The sequence below is a fragment of the Canis aureus genome, chromosome 1, assembly GCF_053574225.1.
Source record: "Canis aureus isolate CA01 chromosome 1, VMU_Caureus_v.1.0, whole genome shotgun sequence".
NCBI lineage: Eukaryota > Metazoa > Chordata > Mammalia > Carnivora > Canidae > Canis > Canis aureus.
This window is the reverse complement of record NC_135611.1, coordinates 81,860,641-81,885,801: the sequence shown is the minus strand read 5'-3', so window position 1 is coordinate 81,885,801 and position 25,161 is coordinate 81,860,641. Positions and strand designations below refer to the sequence as shown.

Sequence of the window (25,161 nt, the reverse complement as noted above, 5' to 3'; positions counted from 1 at the left end):
GAAGCAGACTTCTGAATGGGATGAGAAAACCGAAGAGAGCCATATCCTGTTATCCAGGGAAGTTAGACCTCTTAGTGTCCCAAATAAAGCGAATCCTATGGGAAAGGAGATTACCCATCCAACCTAGATACAGTCTCATACCTCATTTATCAATTTAGCAGAGGTTTCTTGGAGCTTTGGGTCCATCATTTTCAAAGGCCCATATTTTCTAACATTTAGTAGTAAGTCCCACTACCTACTCTTTTGCATCACAAGAGTATTTCACTCTACTTAGAACCTTCCAGTATTACATAACAGTACTTTTTGAATAAGACTTAGAAATTACATCCTTTTTGGAGATGATGGTTCCACTTAGCAGAGCTTCCAGTTTTCTCTTGGTCTCCAGCATAAAATGATTTTTTAAATTCTCTTTTTTAATCCAGTAACTTGAATGAGACCAATTTTTACCAGAATAATGAGACTTGAATGAGACTATTTTTACCAAAGTAGTAAAGATCTTTACCCTTTATTTTAGCTAACGGTGCTAAATTGTTACTTGGGACTTCTCTACTTACGTGTTAGAGCTCTACCTTGTATGACTTCCCCTGGTTACTTTGGGCAGCACAGAGATTCTCAGCATAAGTTGAATTTAGTAAAGCTCATTGGAAGCTCTGACTGTGTGCTCTAACAGTAATGTTAGAAAAAATTAGTATTAAATTATGAAGTCTATTTTTTATTGGCAAGATATGAAAGATCTCTCTTGCCAAGTGAAACTGTTCCTTTTCATACAAAATTAAATGGGAGGCCACTTTGATTCATCTAAAAATAAACTTTAATGTCATCTATGAAAGGAAGCACTGTGTATACTTCTGCCAGTTAAGAGTTTCAGTTATAAAATCACATGAAATTGATATCCCAGTTACTTTGAAGATGACCCTAATGAATTGTAATGTCAAATTTCTAGTGAAAAACCACCACTCTAAAGAACCCTACAGGAAACAATGTGGAGAAGCATGTGTGAGGCATTTTGTGGCACTTCAAGTCTGAAGTAGCTGTTTAAGTTAGAGATATCATGAAGCACCAGTGTTGGAATGTGCGACTCTGGGAGTCTGTATATTTCTTGTAAAGGAGAATTGCCAGAAGAGTAAATGTATAATTATATATGTATAATTGAATTTTTCTGTTAAATGATCTAATAGTATAGTTCATGTGAATACAGAAGAAAAATGGAATGCCATGTATTTATTCTCTGTACAAGTATTTGTTCAACTCTTAATTATGTATTAGACACCCTTCTAGATCTTCAGATTACAGGCCCGAAGACGATAGTCAAGATTCCTGCTCATCTCATGAGATTATAACTGTAGTGACATTTATTGTTCTGGTGATTTGAGGATAAAACAAGAGCTGTGTTAGAGGCCAAACCTGTCATGTCAGTTCTTCACAGTTTCATTCCTGTTGACTGATTAGCTGCTGCCTGCAAGGCTCAGAGGAGCTGTAAGAATCAGAGGAGACATAAGATATGCCCAGACATCCGAAAAAGATAATGATTCCTAGGCATTAAGTGACATTGAAGCATTGACACAGGACAGCTTGTGGGATATATGAATCCATCTTCCTGTGAGTTGTTAGAATGGCATGAATGGCATCTCACTGCATCCACTGGATGTACATCCACTGGACTGTACGTAGTTCTGTGCTAATCCATTTTTACAATAAAGAGTATCTGAGCTGCAGTAATTTTCCTGTGGCTCGGCCTGGATTCTGGAACCAGGTAAACCTGAGTTCAGTTCCAACTTTTCCTTCTGCTAGCTTAATAATCTTCTATTATGCTTATTTAACCTTAGTTTTCAGATTATAAAGTGGAGATAACTACATTACTTGACAAAGTAGCAGTAATCTTGATGGTGTTGCTAGGATTAAAACAAGTGAGGTGATATGTATGATTATCAGCACAGTGTATACTAAGAACTCGTTATATTTTCATTATTCCAGATGAATACCACCTGGTGCTAGTTCTTGGTCATCATTATATAAATTTTATTTTCATTTGTCCCCCTTTTTTATCCGGATAAAAGCATCAATAAGTCTTACCCCCCTTTTTTCCTTTCAACATTAATAGAATATTTGAAAAATAACCACAACCATTTCCACACATTAAAACAATAAAACCTCAGTAATTTGAACTGCTCTGAAACTCATAATATATTAGAAGAACTGTTAAGATACTTAAAAGAAATTGTTGTTTTCAAGTATGGATAGCATCACGGATCAGTAAATACTGCTCAGCAGATGTTCTGCTGGAAATATGTTAGACTTAAAACTATCCACTTAAATTATTTCTGACCCACCTCTGTGGCCCTTCTAGAAGAAATGTATTTGGTAGGTTAATTAATGGTCCTTTGTTATCAGTGTACATAATTATGTTATGAGCATAATTCTGTCCTTTGTTCACAACTTTTAGTTGAGCCAGTTGATGACAATTTACATCTCTTAAGGGTAATAGTTTATTTTATTTGGTTTTATGTCACAGGGTTATACTCTGCTTTCCTCCCCTGTCTAAGCTGTTAGATAGCATATCCTTTGGTTAATAATCAAAATAGCTCATTAGCTTGGGAAGAGACAAAGGTATTGGAGATTCAATAAGGACTAATTGCTTATCAGATTTGATGACAGATTTTATTTATTATTATTTTTTTACTCCAGTTTGCCTCACAGAATAGGCCAAGTATCACTTCTGCACTCTTAAATGTGTTTAATATAATGTGAAATCATTGAGCTTTGAGGTAATGAATTTCTTACATTTTATCATGAAGCTTAGTTGAATTATCTTGTTTTTCCTGGCCATGGCCCTCAAATCTTTCCTATTTGAAATATCCCTAATGTTTTTTTTTTCTTTTTTAAGATTTTATTTATTTATGAGAGACACAGAGAGGCAGAGACACAGGCAGAGGGAGAAGCAGGCTCCATGCAGGGAGCCCGACGTGAGACTCGATCCCAGGTCTCCAGGGTCATGTCCCGGGCTGAAGGCGGCCCTAAACCACTGAGCCACCCAGGCTGCCCTCCCTAACCATTAATCAGATAACTCTAGGAAAGTTAGTTATACTTATTGACTACTTCTTTCTCTAAAGATTGTTTTGAACATGTCTATTTATTTCTTAAATAATTTAGAAATGGTAGCATTTACCACTTTGATTTACAGTTATTTTCCTAATTTTTGTTTCTAAAAGCAAACTTAATTTTTTAATGTTTATAAACCTTTCCTCTTTCCCCATCGTCTCCTGACTATTCAAATTAGCCAATCTATAGAGTCATCTATTTGTTGTCCGGTAGATTTTCTTGCCTGATGGCATTCTTACTCTTATTTTTCATCTAGATGAATTTAACTTTCCTCTTCTGCTTCATATTGCTATCTGAAAAAAAATTTTTTAAACTCACACCTCCATGAGACTCTAGTCTTCCCCAAGAGTCAGCTACTTGATTAGCTTTTCTGTTTTTTGCTAAACTGTGTGTTCTTATCCTTTATCCAATTTCCTTAAATATATTTCCCATGAATATTAGCATTTTATATTGTTTGGGATTTAAAGCCTTCCATGTTAGTGATTTATTCCTGATACCTGTGTTTTCGTATTTTGCTTTTTTTTTTTTTCAGAAATATTTTTGTTGCAGAACTTTGCTGCTTCAGAGCATTTACATGATTTGAACGTGTTAGCAATGTTTTCTGCATTACTATAGTTTCCAGCTTATGTTCTTTTTCTAAAGTATTGAAACTTACCTGATAGGAAATGTGGCTATTAGTAAAGGGTAACCCCGACACCGCAGTCTTACAAGTTCCTGCTTAATGTGTTTCTAAGTTTGCGATCATTTTGGTTTTGATATATTTTTATCTAATAAACTGAGGTCTACATATTCATCTTTTTAATGCAAAAGGAACCCTTTTATCAATAATCGTACATTTTAATTATCCACAAATTCTGACAATTATCTGTAACAGTTTGTGTTTTTCTAAGAAAGTTCACAATGATAAGTACTTCACATGTACTTTAAGCCAAAATTTGTTTTTCTTATCACTCACTGCCTCATGTTAAATGAGGCTAACGTGTGTAATGTACTGGCTAATGTACTTGATATTTCAACCTAATTATTTGATATTTCAGCCAAATTTTGGTCTTTATGCAAAGGCTCTACATAGTGATTTCTAGTTCTTCATTTCTTTTAAAGGGTATCACAAAGTATTTCAATGGAAACATTGATATCTAGTATCTGTTTCGGAGAGTAAAAGATAGGTTATGAATACTGAACTACTTGGGCCCAGTTAACCTAAAAATAAATCAGCCTGCCTGTGCTGCTTTAGCAGCCTGCCTTCACAACATCCACGTCCAGGGATATTGAAGATGTTTTTGAGGTACCATGGGAAACATGTAACTGACACCATCAGGGGAAATATTATAGTATAGTGAAAAACACTGGAACGAGAAGTGAAGAAACCACTTCTCTGAACCTAGTTTTACAGCTGGCAGTATGATCCTAAGCAAGTTATTTAACTGTTACATTACCTATACACAAGGTTGTTATGAAGATTAGGTAGCTAAGACATACCTGATCCTCCATTGCTTCATGTGTGTATGTGTTCATGCTTGGATGAACAATAACTTTTTGTAAGGTCTAAAATCCTCAGGTTTTTTTTCTAAAATAATTTATAATAATGTTTTGAAAAGTGTAAGTCTTCATATATAGGAAATTTATAAAGACAAATGATTAGGAAATTGTGGCCAAAGGCATGACATTTGTAAACTTTACGACATGATGGCAGATGATGGTTGATAAACCATTAGATTGTCTCTCAATCATTCCCATTCTTTGGAACTTAGTTCCAAAATTTTAGTTTCTGCTTATAGTGCAATTCTTTATTCCCTATGCACTTGTTTGTAATGGGGATGACCAGCAACATTTTGCTGTATAAGGAGTTAGCTTTGATATTTATTCAAATATATCCACTCTGACAACAATACAGTTCACTGTATGTTTCAAAGTAGACTCCTATGACCATAATGCTCAATCATCTTTCAAGTATTACATTTAAGGTTTCTAGTGAACTCCAAAAAACATTGAGGGAATGACTTTTGAGATTTTTAGCTTTTATTTATATCTGGTACTATTGTGACTATTGACATTGTTTTAATTGTTTATATGCAGAGGTTAGATTTTTAAGTTTGGTCTGAAAAGTGGAAAGTGATGAGAAGTACAGTCAGCTGCAATGCCCAGATTTATAACAATAGAAATAGAAGCTAGGTACTTAGAGGCAAACCATAGATTTCAAGGTATTTGAAAGTTGTGATCTATTAATGGATCATATAGACTCTTGACTCCTGATAGTAGTGATGCTTGTGAGGAGATCAACATTTCTACTCTTGATTTTTTAAACTTGATTATGTAGGACAAAAATAAATACTTTTAAGCTGATTTCTTTTCAAATACAAAAAATAACTGAAACAAAATGTTGTAAAATTAAAAATAAGACTCCATTTCCGCCTGCACTATTATACTTTTCATGCCCAGTGATAACTGCTATTAGATTAGTGTGTTGCCACCAACCATCCTAGATAATTCCTGTGGAAATATACATAAATATACATATATGTGTTTCTGGTCCACCCCCCCCCATTCATTCCCAGTAATTTAATTTCTTTTCACTGAATATATCTGTACATCTTCGATATCAATATGCCCATCTACCCTTTTTTCATGACCATATAATATCCCATTTTATGGCTATGTTATAATTTATTTAAACAGTCCCCTTTAATGAACATTTAGATATTTTGATTTTAACATAGCATTACCATGAGGATTGCTCTATGTATATCTTGGTATATTTTTGCATAAGATAAAAATCCTAGCAGTTGAATTCTTGAATTAAAGGGTACTTTTAGTTGATTTGCTTTTTCTTGATTTTGAGTTAAGGTGAACATTTTCTTTATGCTTAATTGATCAGATTTTGTGTTTTGCCGAACTACCTGTTCATAAACTTTTTACATTTTCCTATTGGCTTACTCAGTTTTCTTCTATTAACATACTCATATTCCTCTGTGTTATGAACTTAGCTCCATATCTCTATTCCTAATTCTTTTATTTTTATGTTGTTATTTACTTCATAATTTATTTGCTTACTGTCTTGTTACTCCATAGCATTTAATTTCCAGGTACACAACAAATTTTTACATTGTTTTATGGGCTTTATGTTTTATATTTAAGGCTTTCTTTAAGATTGTTAAAATGTTACTTTTTCTAGTACTTCTATAGTTTCATTTTGTACTTAAATGATCCATGTGGAATTAATTTGGTATAGACCGAAGTAAGGACCCAGTTTTAGCCAACCAGTTACCTGAAATACCATTTATTAAAACGTGCTTTTCCCTAGTAATTTAAAATGCTATCTTGATTTTATATATTCCTATTTTTGGATATATAGGATATATAGAATTTTATAATATCTATGTGCATGGGTCAATTTCTAGTGTCTGTATTCTTGCTGTTGGTATGTCTGTATATAACATCCAGTAGCACCAAACTGTTCTACTGCAGCATATTAATTGTGTTAATGTCTGCTAGTGTAGTTCTCATTTACCTTTTAAAATTTATTGGATATTGTCACTTTTTTCTAGATAAATTTTAATATAATTTTATCAAATCACTTCCCTCTCTTGCCCCTAAAACAAACTAACACATACCATCTTGGGGTCATATGGGGATTGGGGTGTAAAAATTGGAACTGGGGCAGGGAGTAACAACATCATTGTGAAGAATTTTTCTATCTAGGAATATGATAGGGTTTCCCATTTTCACATTTTCCATTATTCCCCTCGGTAGTGTTACAACTTTTATCACATAAGCGCTGCATATTATTTGTTAAGCTGACGCATAAAAATCTTTTTTATTCCTCTTGTAAACAATTTTTTCCTTCCATTTTTCAATTTGATATTGTGTTCATAAAATAAAATTACTGAGTTTATATACTTGGGTTTCCAGACAATACTATCATCTAAAAAATTTCTACTTTTCCTTTGCAATTTTGATGCTTCTTTCTCTTAATAGTTTATATTTTCTTAAAACATGCCCCACTTCACCTAGCTTTTCAAAGTTATTTCTATAATTTGTTATCTAATCATTCTTATTAAGTTCTTTTGAATCTGTGCTCATATCCCTTTTTTGTTTGTAATTCAAGGAATTTGTGTTTACTTGCCTTACCTACTACAGCAAATAGTAAAGATACTCTTTTTTCAATATTATTATCTTTGAAGTTAGAAAATTCTTCCATGCAGTTAATCTGTATGTTTCATCCTGCTTGCTGTAGTTACTGCTTTTCTTTAACTTCATCTCCAATAAAATGAAGACAACTCGGATTAGCTTTTTCTACTAAGATTAATATGAAGTCACTTGTTAGCTTTCTTCTAAGCAAAATAATTTTAGTTTATGGATAGAGCCTCATGGAATACAGTTTTCTAAAATCTTTATATCTCTTTGGGAATTTCTTCAAGATACCTAACATTTTGGCTAAATTTTTAACATACTTCCTATTGAGGGATTTTAGTCACAATTATATTGTTTGCCTTTAAAATGTAGGTAGTCTAGCCTACTATATATTGTGAGTAGCCAAAGTAACTCCACCCTCAGAGCAAATAGTATTTAGAACAGAACTAAAAATGATGTGTATTTCGTTTATATAATTATTTTTATATTTTCTGGGAAAAAAATTGTTCACAATGTCATGGATAGACAGTGTTTCAGCAATCTTGAAAATAAATATTGTTACATAAGCTAGGTAGGTTCTGGGGTTCCATGTTTGTCCAGAAACACTCTGCTTCTTGTTTTTGAATGAGTTATGAGTTTGGCAAAGGAAAACATGTTTGTAAGGTGATAGGAAAATTTCAGGGAAGATACAGGATGAAGCTAATACTAATTTATGTAATATATACGTTTAAATATATGTTAGCTTGTGTTTTTGTACAGATGTGATCAAATAGAATTATGTTTTCCAGGATAAAATGAATGTGGTAATTTAATAGGTTCAATTTAAACTTTGTAAGGTAGTAACACTATCTTCTAAAAAGCCAGCATTAAAAGATTGATAGAGCTGCAATTGAGTCATCTTAAATAAAGCTGTGCAAATAGGTGCTTTTAAAAAGGAAGCAATGATTTTTGTGAATATCAATTTTATGATGATGTATTTACTGTATGTTAATAATTTGCCCCTACTGAGAAATGGCTTCTAGAGGATCACAGTGCATTACTTGCTTTAAAATAGAAATAGTAATGAAATTCTCTCTCTCTCTCTCTCTCTCTCTCTCACCTTTTTTTAGGTCATGGAAAATGGAAGATTTGCAAAATACAAGTATTTTACCCATGTCATGATCAATAAAACAGATATGTTAATGATAACTAAAAGGTAAATTTCTTTCTTGATGAGAGGTTAACTGAGAAGCCACTCATGAATTTATTGCAGGTAGTTAACACTGATTGCTGCTGACTCTTGTCCTCTTGCTCTGTAAGCCTCTTATGAAAACCTTACATAAATTCATGTTTAGCATTGTGCATGCAGAGAGATAAATGCATACCCGTGCACAAAAATAAATAATTTAGTATTTTTCAACCAATTTGAATAATATAGAAATTCCCATAAAACTATCCTCACAATACCATTTCTTCCCCTCTGAAAAAATACACAATTTCAGAGTGCCCTGAAGTTGTCTGGTGATATCTACTTAGCATACATAGAAATTCACTCAGGTAAGTACATATACCATTGGAGACAGATCAGTTCTTTTTTGTTTTTAACATTTTATTGAGAGAGAGTGCACATAAGTGGGGAAAGGGGCAGGAGGGCAGAGAGAAGCAGACTCCCCAACTGAGCAGGGAACCCAATGCAGGGCTCGATCCCAGGACCCTGGGATCATGACCTGAGCTAAAGGCAGATGCTTAACCAACTGAGCCACCCAGGCGCCCCTGAGACAGATCAGTTCTTATGTGGATACTCCCAGCTACGGCCAAATACTCAAGTAGACCATGGGCAGTAGAGGTGCATACAAAAATACATAGTGGCATAGCCACAGTGTCAGAGGGGCTAGCTTTTGTAGGAGTCACTGTTAAACTGAGGAGAAGAATGAGCTGATGGAGTATGAAAATGGAGATTTCTGGATGGATGGCACAAAGTGAAAATGTGCCTGAGGGAGAGAGGTTATGGCTGAAAATAAAGGAGTGGTCAGTAAGCCTATGTGGTTTTGTTCACTATCAAAAAGGTGAAATTACATATTAACATTTGTTAAGTTCATGTTGAACCTAGCAGTCATTTCTGATGTTTTTCATCCTAATCATTTCTGAGTTTAAAATTTATAATATCTAATTTTCTTATTTAAAAAGTAACACAGAATTCACACAGTATTAGAAGATGTACATGTAAAGTTAGTCTTCATTCTATTCCAGATACCAGTCCTTTATCCCGGGTCCCAGAGGCAACCACTTTTACTTGTTTCCTTCTTGAAATATTCTTTCTTCTTCTTTTTTTTTTTTTTCTTCTTGAAATATTCTTTGCCTATACAAGCATCACACATATGTATCTTAACGTAAATGGAAATCTGTTGCATGTACCATTCTGTACTTTGCTTTAATTTTTTTGCTTTAGATCTGTGTCTTGGGGACATCTGGGTGGCTCAACGGTTGAGCATCTGCCTTTGGCTCAGGGCATGATCCCAGGATCCGGGATCGAGTCCCACATCAGGCTCCCTGCATGGAGCCTGCTTCTCCCTCTGCCTGTGTCTCTGCCTCTCTCTCCCTCTGTCTCTCATGAATAAATAAAATCTTTTAAAAAATGTTTAATAGTTTATGATTCAGTTTGCAACATTTAAAAAAATGACCTTCCCAACACAGTAGACCTCTTTAAAGAAAGTCCTATAAACCTTGATAAAGTAAGGGAGGTGAGTGAGTTGTAGTTGACTGGAAGGTGATATTCATCGTTAGGATTTCCTTTCTTTCCAAGTTTCCAGCTTGACGATTAAAGGGAATCAGAGAATGAGAACCAGGTGCCTGCTACAAGATTAGCCTATCTTTGATTTTTCACATGGTTCAAGATGTGCAGGAGAACCAGGAGGTTTGTTCGAACAGTTCCTATAATCCAGGATTAGTGAAAGAGGGGACAGAAGATTGATATGAGAGATGTATGTAAGTCCAGCCAGGAACCAGCTCTTTAGCATAATTCCATGCCTTCAAGTAGATATTACTTAAAAAAAAATCTGTTGCACCTAGAATTGGTGTTTCAACTAGAAAGAACTGGGGAAGAATAGGTCTTTGAAGGAAAGAGTGAATAGAATTATTATAGAATCTATTTTTCATTTCTTCATTTTTTTTCCCCTCAAGATGAGAAAATAAGAATTTTAAAAGCCTTTTTTTGGAGGTAGGTTGGAAAGCCTATTGCATGGAGCCTTAGTAATAAAAACACTTATTCTAAAGCATTGATGCACCCAAGTTCTCCAAAATATTAGCTAATAATAGGTTCGGTGAATTTTTTTCTAAGGTGTATAAAGTGCCGTATATATTTGACTGTAGAAGTACTTCATCTTTTCTAACATGAGTATGTTGTACTATAAATTTCCCACCAAGCATTGCTTTAGCTTCATCCCACAGATTTTATTATGTTGTGTTATATTTTCATTCTCATTCACTTCAATGTATTTTCTAATTTCTTCTGAGATTGTTTGACCCATAGATTATATAGCAGTATGCTAGTTTCCAAGCATTTAGAAATACTCTTTCTGTTACTAGTTTCTAGTTTAATTCTAGTTTAATTTCATTATGCTCTGAGGACATCCTTTGTATGATTTCAGTTCTTTTATATTCCTTAAGGTTTTTTATAACTCACAATATAGTCTTTCTTGATTAATGTTTTACGTGCACTTGGCAATAAATGTATATCTTGCTATTATTGTTGGAAATAAGTGTCTATTTCTACAGTAGATTCTCTTTTTTCCCCTCAGTGGTGTATTGTTTGTAACAAAAGGAACATTTGGACAGCTTACATGTGAGTGGCAGTATAGTTTTGATGAATTTACCAAAGAGCCGTTCATTGTTCATGGGAGAAGATTACGCATTGAAGCAAAGGTATGTTGAATGATTTTTTTGGAAACTTGGAATTGAAAATGATGCATTGAAATTGTCCTCTTTTATAATTTTTCTATCTCTTTTATAGATATTGCTTTGTCTTATTTGGGTTTTCTTTTATACCTCCTTTCTTACTCAGGCTTAAGGAAAAACAGGCTAGGCCAAGAAAAAATATGCTACTTTATTAACAGCATGAGCTGTTCCTGAGCCTTCACTTTCTAGAAACCCAACTTCTCACTGCTGTCCCAGACACAAAAATGAGAAAATCATTTGTATTCTCAGAATCCCTAGCAGTTAGGTACAAAATGTTTTTCCCTGAAAATCTTAAAAAAGGACACTTAAAAAGTTACTTCTCTTTCTAACAGTTATTGGTAGTTCTTCTTCTTTTTAAAGATATTATCTTCCCAACTCCATTTTAATCTTGAGGGCAGAGACCATTTCTCACTCCTCATTGGTTACTAGCATGGTGCCTAGTACGTGGATGTAGATACAATGAATTGCTAGTCATTTGGCAAATCAACAGAGAGTCATTATCCATTGTAAATTTAAAGTTTGTACGAGGTATTAAGGTATTACAAAATAGAAGGTATTTGGCCTCAAGGTATTTCACCAGATACCTATGTGTATGGGCATGTTGGCACAGGCTGTATTAGTAGAAAATATTGTAAGTGACACAACCCAAATAAGTTTATTCTTTGTTATTTTTGTTTGATTTTGAGGGATTAATTGGCTCCTGTACTGAAAGTGTAAGTCTGTATCTGCTAGTTTAGATCTGTTAGCAGTTACTCTGTCTCCCTTCCTCTCCTCCAATCTCTCCTTCTTCGCCATAGCTTCTAGGTTCTGCTTTCTTTAGTGTTGGCTTCATTGTCAAGCCGGCCAGCATAAGTTCCAGGTTTATATCGTACTAGCTCAGTGGATTGAAAGCTTCTCACTGGGACACCTGTGGTCACATGGCTATTCCTGAGCCTGTCACTTTGGTCAGAGAGCTGGTAGGAGCCAATTGGCCAGGTGAGGGTCATGGGATCACCAGTAGTGCTACAAGAAGGAAGGGTCAGCTCTTTCTGACGTATTTGGAGTGAGAGAAGGTGAGAAAGTTGTCTCTGGAAGAAGGGGCAATAGACACAGGCAAGCAGAAACAGATGTTTTTTGGGCTAGCCTGTCAAACAGAACCACCCCTAGGTTATTGTTTTTAACCATTGAAGTTCATGTCTTTTGTCTTACCACTCAGTCCAAAGACACAGGCAGCTTCTGAGTAGTAGACTGGCTATTTGTTCTTGAGGATCTTAGACCAACTCACACATTAAGAATTTCTCTGAGGACACCTGGCTGGTTCAGAGGTTGAGCGTCTGCCTTCAGCTCAGGGCGTGATCCTGGAGTCTCAGGATCGAGTCCCACATTGGGCTCGGTGCATGGAGCCTTCTTCTACCTCTCTGTCTCTGTCTCTGTCTCATGAATAAATAAATAAAACATTTAAAAAAAATTTCTCTGATTCACTCAGAAAATGAAATGCCCAGTGGCCTTATTATGCAAAGTAATAGATAGTGGCTATTTTTGTTCTAGTCCATACTACTTTCCTGGCTTTTTTCATACCTTTTTCTCTTTGCAAAGATAAGCTGCTTCTTATCTTGGTTTCTTTCTTTTCTTGAAACCTTTTGTCAGCAAATACCTTTTTTTTTTTTTTTTAAGTAAAAGAATCTGATTTCTTCTGGAGTCTCTATTTACATGGATGTTTGAAATACTTAGAGAAATTGTTCAGCTAATGAGACTCCCAACATTGCTGCTTCTGTAGCTCTGCCCATAGTTAATAGAGGTAAACATTGCCTGCTCCTCAGTAGTCCCATTATGTCTGTTTGTCCCTCTCATTCTTACCATCCACTATTAGCTCTCCCCACAAACACTGAATAGAATACTAGAAGAGTGTAAAAAGTGGAGGACACTAAAAAAAAAAAGGCATTAAGCTTAAGCTACATTCTTATTGCATGACTGATTTAAAATGTCAGAAGTTACATATAACATGTATGTGTATATATACAAACACACGTGTATGATGATGAGCTGAGCTCATCATGAGCAATCTGAGAAACTCCTCAAGAACAATCTGAAAAACTATTTGGAGGGGAAAATACTGCTCTGATTTACCACCTCCTCTGCATAAACCTTATATGGCTTTGGAAATTAAAATCTCAAAACTTTTTAACTTAAGCTTAATGATAATGGATATGTTAGAACCTAGTCTTTTCTTTCCATTTGTGTTTGATTCTTGTTTCTTAATTCTTGGCTGTTTTAAAGGCATATCATTTGTGTAAGAGGGACACTTTAAGCATAGATTCATGTAACTGTGGCATTCTTTGATCCTATTTCTACCAGATTGTCATTTTAATTAAGTTACTCTGTTTATAGGAACGGGTGAAGTCTGTGTTTCATGCCAAAGAGTTTGGAAAAATAATTAACTTCAAGACCCCAGAGGACGCTAGGGTAAATATAATGAATATCTTTTCCTTAAACCGATAGCAGCTTCTCATTTCAAAGCCATGTAATAAGTTGGACTGCTTTTTTTAAGACAGAAAAGTTTTGTTTTTAATTTTTTTTTTTTACAGTTTTACTATATGTAACTAGGTAATGTTTCCTAAAAACTATTTTTCATTACCACCTTTCTCGGTTTCTCTTTCATTTATCTCTGTCACCGTGTTATTTTATCCCAGGAGATTGGTTTTTAAATCTTCTTGCTCTGCCAGAAACATCCAGAGAAGGCTACTGGGCTCATTTCTTGTTCTGTTTATCATAGAGACATTTCTACTAAGTTCTTATGTTAATAGAAGCACAGATACCTCTGCTGAAGCTTCTCATAATTAGATAACCCTAGTATTGCCTCCAAGGCTTTAATCTGTCACACAGCCCCAATGATAATGGACATTATTGGTAAGAAGGTTTACACTACATTTGCATTTTATTTTTGCAATTTCAAAGCAAAATAGAAAAGATCTATATCATGAGAATACCTAAAATGCTCAAGAATATGCTATGCTGCTAGCCTCTGTAGAATTACATGTAATTATTCCTACTCCATCAGTAGAATCCTGTATATGGAATCATGAAGGTTTGTGATACAGAATTGCCATAGGTTGGAAGAAAGTCTGTGTGGATAGTTTTCACGCCATGCCACAGTTATTCAACCCAGCTGCCAAATTACCCTTCTCTCTCAAGATGGTTTATTTTACTTTTCTTATTCTGAAGACAAACCTTCAAGTCCAAAGACCTTAGAAAAACATTATTCTTACTGTTAAATCTGGTACCACTGTATCTGAACTTCTGGGCTATTTAACTGAGATGAATGATGTCTTATGCATGAGAATTTAATTATTGGACATGAGTATACCCTTAACTAGAAAGCCAACTTCTAGATTTACATTCATTACATTTTGAGTTTCGTTGCGAGTTCTTGAAATAAGCAAATGTTGGTTTATTTCTCCACGACAGTGGATCCTCACAAAACTAGAAGAAGCAAGAGAACCTTCCCCGAGATTCTGATGGAGAATACTACCTGAAGAGACACAGCAATAAATCATTAGAATTTCCACCTTGTACCTTCCAAAAGCAGTTTGGAAAGTATACTACAGAAGTAATTTCACGTACGAAAGAAAAAAAAAAAAAAACGGTTACAATCAGGTAAAGAAACAGTCATGTGATTAAAATATTGCAGCTCATTGGGGATCCCTTTGGTTTTCTAACTTGAATCATGCATCTGGTTAAAATTCTAACTACTTTATAAAAGAAACATTTCTCTTTCGAATCTTAAATATTTGCTCCGAGTGATTCTTTGCAATGTGGAGAAATTGCCCGTATTCACACCCCTCATGGAGCTAAGTTTAATGTTTCTTGTTCACATTTTAAACTTCTATCATGCTTACTTTAGACACCCTGAATCAGTGCTGGGTAAATGATCAAATCATTGCCTCAATGGTATCAAGAGAAATTTAGTGGTGGTTTCTTTAGAGGCATGAAGTTCTTTTTACAGATAAATATTTTGGTATTATTTTCCTTATTTTTTTATAAAGGATAGGTTTGAATTATACTTTCATAGCATGACTATGAAAAATGACCTTTTTTAATATTATATAATACAGATTAATACCCCCTTCAAGCCTCATCTTAAGAAAGGCTAGAAGAAATGAGTGTCATATCCAAAATGGAAAAGCCCCTTTCAGAACTTTGAAGCCTTAGAAATATTTCTTCAAGTCAACTTCATGGGATCTACTTGGTTTACCCAAGTCACATTTTTAACAGATTGCTGACTTTAAAGGAAAATCCCTCAAGCCTTAACTTTCCATTCACTGATAATATGAAATAAACAGAATTCCCACCATCTTAAGATACAAATTATGCTTCAAAACAGACAGCTCTTCTTGTAAGTAAATGTCTGTATCCTAAAGTGTCCATTGCCTGTTCTGTTAGCAGAAGATGGGGAATTGCTACTGTGCTTTCTCTAGTTATTCAAGTGAGAATCACTTGTAAAAGCTCATCAGAACAAAAATCATGGGCTGTGGCATTAGTGAAAATAAGGTCATAGGGTTTTTTTCTTGGTTTTTGTCCAAGATCCTTATTCCTTAATATTAATGGACTTTTTCCAGTGAAATGGGATGAGTATATGATTGTGAACCATGAAGAGAATGATGCGGTGTCTTATTTAGTTATTGAATAATACAGAGTATTTGATGCATGTTGTATGTGCCATGAAATTATTATAAACTGTTTCTGGGATTGGAGACTCTGTATAGTCAGTGATTGTGAAAATCTCCTCAGGGTCCTCAAACCCTTGCTTTGTTGTAAAAGCTAAAATAAACAGCATGCCAGACTTTAATTGTATTTCTTCCTGACCGAATCCTACTACTGATTTTCCTTTGATTATAAAAATACATTGTTTATTATCAATAGTTTCCCCCAGAATTTTTTCTTTGCTGAACATAAATTGAATCGCAAGATGACAAATTTCATACCCCATTGTAGTGTGTGTTCCCAAGATGACCTTTGTTTAAAGTAACATAGACATTTTCTCTGTTGCTCAGCTCCTCTAATTTTATAAACATTAGAATTAAAACTAAAAGTAATGGCCAGAAAACTTTCAGTGATTGTCCCCACCTGCAGTGTTGCTTCACTGAAGTTCCATTCCGTGCCATTAACCAAGTACCTCATCACCTATTACAGTTTCATGATTTCATTCTCAGAAAAAATACAGACTCATAACTTGTTCCATGGTAAAAGGGAAAGGCCTAATAAAAGAGTAAGCATAAAGGTTTTTCTGGTATCTTCTGGAGAGCAACAAGGAATGGGTCTTGTAACTAGTACAGATGCAAAGCCAGCCTCCCTGTCCCTGTTCTTCCTGTGCCCTTACCAAGGAGGACCTAGAAATAATCTTTTCTTGTTCTTTAGTGGTGGTCTGCGGATCAACACGTCCTATCACTTCCTTTGTTTCTAGCATAGAAGGACCCACAGTTACAAGAGCAATCATTTATCAATTGTCTTAGAGGACTGTCTTCATTTAAATAAGGAACATCAGTAGATTACTAGCTAATGAGTCAGTCTTTGTAGCATAACATTTTATAATTGTGTGTTTGATTCTGTATTTTTTTTTCTTGAACATTACAGAGTCCATTATCTTACTGTATTTGAAAATAATCTTCCCCAAATTATATTTAACAACGGCTCTCTGTTTGAGAGCTTTAAACTTCTCTTGGTTGGTTGGTAGCTGGTATGGAATGAGATCCTGAGTATTGTGTCCCTTCTCCAGCCCCAGCCTCTTAATTCTAGAACAGCATATATTGTGGTCTGTGATTTACTGTGTAAAGCCCAAGGCAATGTGTCTGTTCTTTGTCAGCTCTCCTCCAGAAAACTATGACCATTAGAAATAGCAACTTTGATTTCTGGTACAATAAGAACCATGTGATTTCTTGACATTTACAAAATAATGCCTGAACCTAGGAGCATATGTGTTTCTCCATTGGCTTCCCTCTTACTGTGTTATGTATTGTATGCCTTTGCCCTAGTGTTAGCAAGACCTTGGGATTATCCCCAGGTTAAGTTTAATATAGCCAAGTTATTTTCTGGTCCCTAAATCATGAGCTGCTGTAGGGAGTTCTTCCCTGGACCACCCTCCTCCACAATCATAACTCATGACAAAACTGTCCTGTAGCTTCCAAGTAAATAAGAATTTCTTCTTATATTACCATTTCTATCATAATTATCTTGTTGGGGTTTTTTTATGATTGTAGTAACTAAATTTTCCCAGTGAATATACATCTAGCTTATCTCTTAGAAATATCATAGTATTTTATTCCTATCTGATAAAAATACAGACTCTACTTAGTGCTGAATTTTCTGCACCATTCAGTCATCAATTGCCAGTGTTAAGTGATCCTTCAGGCCAAGCCAAGGCCCCTGTATTAAAAAGGTTGGGACAATACCCACCATTTGCTTCAATGTGGATGGAACTGGAGGGTATTAGGCTGAGTGAAATGAGTCAGTCGGAGAAGGACAAACATATGTTCTCATTCATTTGGGGAATATAAATAATAGTGAAAGGGAATAGAAGGGAAGGGAGAAGAAATGGGTGGGAAATATCAGAAAGGGAGACAGAACATAAAGATTCCTAACTCTGGGAAACGAACTGGGGGAGGTGGAAGGGGAGGAGGGCGGGGGGTGGGGGGTGAATGGGTGACAGGCACTTGGGGGGGGGTGCTTGACGGGATGAGCACTGGGTGTTATTCTGTATGTTGGCAAATTGGGGATCCCTGGGTGGCTCAGCGGTTTGGCACCTGCCTTTGGCCCAGGGCGTGATCCTGGAGTCCCAGGATCAAGTCCCGCATCGGGCTCCTGGCATGGAGCCTGCTTCTCATTCCTCCTGTGTCTCTGCCTCTCTCTCTCTCTTTCTCTATCATAAATAAATAAATAAATTTTTTTAAAAAACTAAAAAAAAAAAAAAAACGATGTTGGCAAATTGAACACCAATAAAAAATAAATTTATTATTAAAAAAAAAAAAAAGGTTGGGACAGAATATACTAAGCTAGGTTGCCCATAGTAGTTGAAACTGGGTACCGAATACACTGCAGATACAAGTAGCTGTTTGGAACTGGATGTTTTTGTGTTCCTGCCAACACAATTGAGAAAAATTTGTTTGGGTTCCAAGGCCATTGCTTTTTACCTTTTCTCAAGATCTGTCAAACTCCTCAAGGACAGTGTTTTCCAGACTGTAGGTCTTAACACATTAGGGGGCCATAAAACCAATTTCACAGCTCAAGGCCAGCATATTTTAAAAGTGGAACAGAAATAAAAATAAGAGAACATTGTATATAACAAGGTTAAATATTGTTTGCTGAAATGTTTCCTAGTTTATATACTGTGTGTACTGGGTCACAATATAAAATGTTATTTCCTGTTATGAATTGCAGTTTAAAAAAAAAAAAAAAAAAGACCTTGTGAGCCACTGCTGTGGGAGGCGTCGGCCATCCACTGATGGTTGGAACAGTGTGGATTGTGTGGGCCCTAACCTTAGATCAGGAGCAGCAGACCCGCACTCAGGGATATCTTCAGATTGTGAACACTTTTTCTTTTGAGTAAGAAGGTAGGATGGCTCTTGTTTTGCTTTTTATAAGGTGTTTTCCTTTCTTGGTGTGTACCAGATGCCCTCAAGGTACCACAAAAAACATAGAAAAGTTAGATCTGCAAACGGCACCCAAAAAAGGCCACAGGCTATCATTTAACTAGAGATATTTCTCTCTCACTAGGCATTTTACTAGGACTGGGGACAGAAGTTCTCTCCTTTTATGAATTTGCTCGATATGCCTTTGATGTCACTCACTCACTTACAGGTGGTAATGTCCCTTAAAAATGGGGAGCTTAGATAGAGGTCACACTTTTATAGGGTCGAAGTACTCATTCTCTGGAGGGTGCTGTATAAATGTCAGTGCAGTCGATGTGAAATCATTGGATTTCCTCATTTCTATAGATTTCCAGTAGAAATAACCTGCATTCCTTATTCAAAGTTCAGGACAAAATTCACTCAATATGATTTTCTTTGGTGCTATTACTCAGGATCCCCTGTAGCTCCTTCACATGCCTTCAAAGAGGGCCATTCACCCAATGCTTTAAATGTACTTTTGAAATTATACCTGACTGCCAATCCTGACCAATCCAGTTAGTATTAAGCAATTAAAATTTTTATGGTTCATTCACTCTGTAGTTTTGGTTATTGGCCAATACAGCTATTAATGCAGACCTTTGCTCATGCTTCTTTTCTTTTTACCACAATTGGTGTAAAACGAAGTACTTGTTGCAGGGTTATTCAGCAAGCAGGCCAGCACATGAACTGAGAAGATGCTGGATCCTACTCTATTAGAAACCTCCTTCATGTTTAATTGAAACCTTTTCTACTTTATTTCCTGTTTTGTTAAAATAAATTGTTCCATGTCATTTTTTTTTAAGTTTTACTTTAGAATTACACGTTCTTTTTTAAAGCATAAATATGCATTTTCAAAAAAAAGTTGGTAATTTTGGTTACCCAAAAGCTACATAACTAACATGTAACTTCAGATTTTATAGTTTGATATGTGTGTAAAGTTTTTATTACCTTATTCAAGTTAATATGTGTTCTAGCTTAATACTCGCTATGGTAGGTACTTGTCAATCTGAAAACCCTCTCAACACCACTCATTATTATAAGTATCGCTCTGATACCTTAATAATGAATCCTTTCTAGTAAGGTCCTATAACAAGTCCTATGAGAGTTATACATTAAAAAGTCTAATAGTCAGAAATGTGCTTAGAACATGTTGGAAGGCCCCCATACCCCTTATTATGCCATCATACCATCAGTGTTCCATTGACTACCCAGAGGTTCTCCATTTAGAGGCTGAAAAACCCTCAAATGAAGATGTAGACTACATTGAAATGTTCCTCAATATCAATAATTTTATACATAAACTGTTAGTATCTGGGATTTATTTCAAAGTCAAGTAGACTGTTACAGACTTTAAAAATGATCATCTCTATATATGAATATGTGTGTGATATATGAAAATGGATTTTTCAGGAAATGTGTGCTTTAAAAATACTAATTTTTGTATTGACCAAATAGTGTGTGCTTCTTTGGGATGCTTACTATTAATTGGTAAAAATATGGTTATTGATGATGTTAATTCATTTTTAAAATATCTATTTCTGCATCGCTGCAATATTTCCTTCACTTTTATATATCTTATACCCTTTATGTGGGCTCCTGACCCAGTGGCCTGTTACAGTCTTTGCCTTCTTGTTGTTGTTTTTTTATTCTGATAATTTATAAACACAGATATTTACAGTGAAGTTCCTTGTCTTGAAATTGGCCTTGGTCTCTTTTTTTTTTCCCCAAAAAATTGATTAGCCATGGTCACTAATGATATTATCATTAATTTTTGCTCTTGGTAGAATTAGATTTCTTGGTTAGATCGCTCCTTAGTTTATGTGTATTTTTTCCACATAAAACAGATCAAAAAAAGATTTCTGATCTTTAGTCTGCCTGTTTTTAGTTCCTGGGTAGACCCAGAAACATTACCAATAAGTCCTCCCTCACCTATCTAAAATCTCCCCTTTTGGGGGCCTAAATAAATGTTGATGACAAACAGATGGCCCAAAGTCCTGATTTTTCTATAAGACAGCATTCCAGCCCAGCATGGTCATTGGAAACTAAAAGCTTTTGGTTAATACTTTGTAGATTGTAAAGCAAAGCACTGAGATTGTGCCTCTCAACCTCAGCAAACTTCAAATGGCTCATTTGCTCAGTAAGTAAGGAGTATATTTGGAAAGAAGTGTTAGGAGAGAATTTTTTTTACTTGCATAATTGATTAATATTGGCAGAGATGATTAATTCATCTCTGATATGGAGAGTTCAGCTTTTGCATGACTTAAGAAAATACTTTGTTATTACTATCTTTTGTTACGATTTACTAGATAGCTTTCTTGCTACTAGAAGTGTTTGAAAGCCATCACTTTCTAACATGCTTTGTCAGCCAAAGGTAAAAATGACAATAACTCAGTGCTAGCAAGAACTTAAAAAACAAAATCTTGCATTAATTCCCTTGATTACTGGTCTTGAGCACTTTGCATAAGTTAGCTGATGATCCGAAGCTGTTCGTGATCTTTAGTGTATGATGTGTTTTCACTAGAGGGAAGATGCAAGTATGAGTTCATATGTGGCAGCCAGCCGAATAGGTTGGGGATCCAAGACATAAGTGAGAAGCAACATTCTCTCTCTATCCCACTGTGCAAGTTCTCGGGAGTTTGTCTTAGGAGTTCCTAGTCCATAAGGGGCCTGTCGTCTCAACCTTGTCTCCATACCAGAAAAGTACCTTTCCAGGGGTATGTTTCTGCAGTCACAGATTAGCAGGTCTGGGACTGGAGGGGTCTCACATTCCCTTGAGAAACAAGAGACATCCTTTCACTACATCATTCTTATTGCCCGTGACAAGGAAGGTCTTTACTTTCTTAGACTAAGAGTGAACTTTCTGGAACCTGTAACAACTTCATCTTTTCCAGCAAAGGGTTGGTTACCTCTTATCTGCCCAAAGGGGGTACCTCTTGGCATCCACAGTTAAGCCATAAAAAGCTTATGGGTTGGAGTCCCTATGGAGATTAATGCAAGATTCTACTCCTCAATAGCCAGATGATGGACCTTTTGAATGGGAAAAAATGTATATATTTGAAAATGTTCAGAGAGCTCTCAATCTAAACAGTTGCTTTACTAGCATCTATGGAATGATCAAATTAAAAAAGACATGAAGGAATGTAGCATCTAGCCTTAAGGACTCTCTTAATAAGGTGAAACTACAAAGCCCTTTTTATCCAGAGGATTCTGTCAGATTTAAAGAGGTAGATCAGTGACCATTCACAACCCCACTCACAGGGACCTTGATTGGCTAGTCAGGGATCCTCTTCCCACCCATGTTTACAGTGCAGTGATCAGGCCGGCCAGCCAGCCCACTGGGGCAGACTCCCCTCAGAGGAAATGGATGACCAGAATTTCTCTCAGGCCCTTCTGCAAATGATCAGGAAAGGATTGGCCAAAGCTGATGTTCATGGACCGATAGAAGCAAGAGTAGAGTCTTTTCCCCCTTAAGTGAATTGGTCCAAGGTTGGATTATACACTCAAAAAAGGAGAGCATCAGAGTGTTGAAGGCTTTATATATCTACTCTACAAAGGCATACTGCATTCAGCCCTGAAGCTCCTGGACCTAGAAATCTTTTGATTTCCATTTTGAATGGAATATTGATATAAAGAAGCAAATTGAAGATAATGTAGTTGGATGGATGTGTTAAGCCCACAATATCATTCAGGCTCCCCTACTTCCTTGACGAATTAGAAATACTATATCTTTTGACTCTTTATAAAACTAGAAACGTGGTTCTAGAAGCAATCCAAAGTCCCATCTATCCTTACCAATCTCCAAACCTCCCGTTCAATTCAAAATGCTTGCAGATATCATATAAGATTGGGATATTGGGGCAGCCTGGGTGGCTCAGCGGTTTGGCACCACCTTCGGCCCAAGGCCTGATCCTGGAGTCCCGGGATCGAGTCCCATGTTGGGCTCCCTGTGTGGAGCCTGTTTCCCCCTCTGCCTGTGTCTCTGCCTGCCTCTCTCTCTCATGAATAAATAAATATTTTTTAATTGGAATATTGGAAATAGAATGGTCCTACACCTAAGAAAAGGAAAAATTTTAATAGTAATTACTCTAGACTTCTGATAATAGGCAGATAGACACCCGCCCCCCCCCCCCCCCCCCCCCCCCCCCGCCAAGCTCCTTAGAGGAAACTTGGATTCTTTCCCCAGGCCTGTGATGTACATTATCTACCCCCATCTTCCCTAGGACCTGAGAGCCATCTCTTTGATATGAAGACTTTAGGGAGATGGTTCTCATCAGAAGGAAAAAAGGAGCTAATTGGAAATTGGACAAAATTTTTTTTAAAAGCGTCTTCTCTACAAATATTGGTTAAAAAAAACCAAACACTTTAGTGATCTGAGTTCACCATAAGTAAACTTTTAACTCCTTCCATTGCCAGAAACATAATTTGGATCCAACTGTTCTTTCTACTGAGTTTTGTATTATTGTACCTGATTCACAGTTTAAAACATTACAGTGTTAGGTATAAGGTCTCTGTTTGTATCTACGTGTATGTCTATAGATGTATGTTGTAGATGTGATATTTTTCTACCGCCGGATGGTATTGCCAAAATTAACTTGTAAACCAGCTCTACTTAACTGGCTCAGAAATAACTGCTTAAATGAATTAAGCATTTTCTAGACTCAGAAATACAAAAACTAGCCCAAATGTTTTCCAAGTTTCATGCGATCTGGGAAGGTATTCAGTAAATAAAAGCTAGTTTAATTTGGTTTAATTAAAATAGGTATGTTTTCAGGTTGTCAGCATTGGATGTAGTGCATTTTTTTTTTTAAGATTTTATTTATTCATGAGAGACACACAGAGGTAGAGACACAGGCAGAGGGAGAAGCAGGACTCGATCCCAAGATGCTGGGATCATGCCCTGAGCCCAAGGCAGACGCTCAACCACTGAGCCACCCAAAGAGTTCATATTATCTCTGTTAGAAAAATTATCAGCAAGAAAAATGACAGGATCTTGGCGTTAATGTCTCATGAAATTTTTAGAAGTAATCCCAATATGATCAAGAACAAGTGAATTAAGTATATTTAAGTGAGATTGAAGTTTATGAAATTATCAACAACGATCAAGCTTTATAACATACTTTAACTTTCAGAATCTTTTTTGGTAAATTTTTAAAAATTTATTTGAGAGTAAGAGAGAGAGAAAGCCAGCACAAACAGGGAGAGGGAGAAGCAGACTCCCTGCTGAGCAAGGATCCCAACGTGGAGATGGATCCCAGGACCCTGGAATCATGAGCCAAAGGCAGACACTTCACTGACTGAGCCACCCAGGAGTCCCTCTTTTGGGTAATTTTAAGCCATAAAATATTCCTATGTTAATGTATGGAAATTCATTGGAATACCTAAATTTCCAAATATGATAAAACACTGAAACATTACTGAATGTAGGTTTATCTACTTTTGGCTCAATACAGAGAAACTAAACATATTTGGGTCTATTAGTAAATGTCTTGTACCACATTGAAAAATTTTACTAGGAAGAAGCATATGCTTCTAGAAATTATGAAATGTACTTATAAATTTGCCAAACTATAGTTGATAACTGCTTCTTCTAGAAATTAAGGTTTCAGAGAGTTGGGAATACTAATTATAATTAACATATGTAATTAAAACTACTAGAAATAGTAAGGAAAACCTCTCTGTATACAAGGAAAATAAGATGTGCTTTTGGTAAAGAAAAGGTATGAGGTACAAAGATGCATTTTTGGTATAGGAAAAAGTTTTCTCCTAGAATAGAATGAGTTGTTTCAGAAGAGGAAAGAGGAGAATAAGGGAAAATTAATTGGCTATATAAAGTTGGAAAGAGAGAGAAAAACCTTATGTAATTAAGCTAGCTAAAATAGAATTCATAAATGTATAAAGATAAAGTTTACTATCAATAGTCTACTCATATAAAACTAAAAGTTTTCTTCCATCTGGCAAACGTGGAACTAAACCAGCTTGACTTTGCTCCTTGGCCAGTCACAAGATCAATACTACACCAGGTTGACTGACTTGTTGCACAAGGTAAAATTTGCAGCAAAAAAAGTTCACAGGGAGTAACTTCCAAAGCGGTGACTCTGTAAGCAAGGGTGGATGGGTTCCTTTTATTTAGGGCTATGATGAATATTTTAAAAATGGATCTCTTGGGGTGCCCAGATGGCTCTGTTAAGTGTCTGACTCTTGATTTTGGCTCAGGTCATGATCTCAGGGTTGTAAGATTGAGCCCTGTGCTGGGCATGGAGCCTGCTGAAGATTCTCTTTTCCCTCTCTGTCTCCTCCCGCTTGTGGGCATGTGCTTGCTCACTCCCTCTCTCAAATCTTAAAAAAAAAAAGGGGGCAC

At 35.8% G+C, this 25,161-nt stretch overlaps 1 protein-coding gene across 3 annotated transcripts in view; it reads left to right on the top strand.

Moving 5' to 3' along the window:
* VPS13A (vacuolar protein sorting 13 homolog A) overlaps nt 1-15,988 on the top strand; it is a 234,742-nt gene extending 218,754 nt beyond the window's left edge. For all 3 annotated transcript variants that reach the window (XM_077906342.1, XM_077906335.1, XM_077906373.1), the window contains 4 exons: nt 8,340-8,425; nt 11,007-11,130; nt 13,531-13,605; nt 14,608-15,988. In XM_077906342.1, the coding sequence (XP_077762468.1) occupies nt 8,340-8,425; nt 11,007-11,130; nt 13,531-13,605; nt 14,608-14,658 (336 nt within the window). In that variant the 3' untranslated portion in view covers nt 14,659-15,988. The remainder of the gene's footprint in view (nt 1-8,339; nt 8,426-11,006; nt 11,131-13,530; nt 13,606-14,607) is intronic.
* The last annotated feature ends 9,173 nt before the right edge of the window (nt 15,989-25,161 follow it).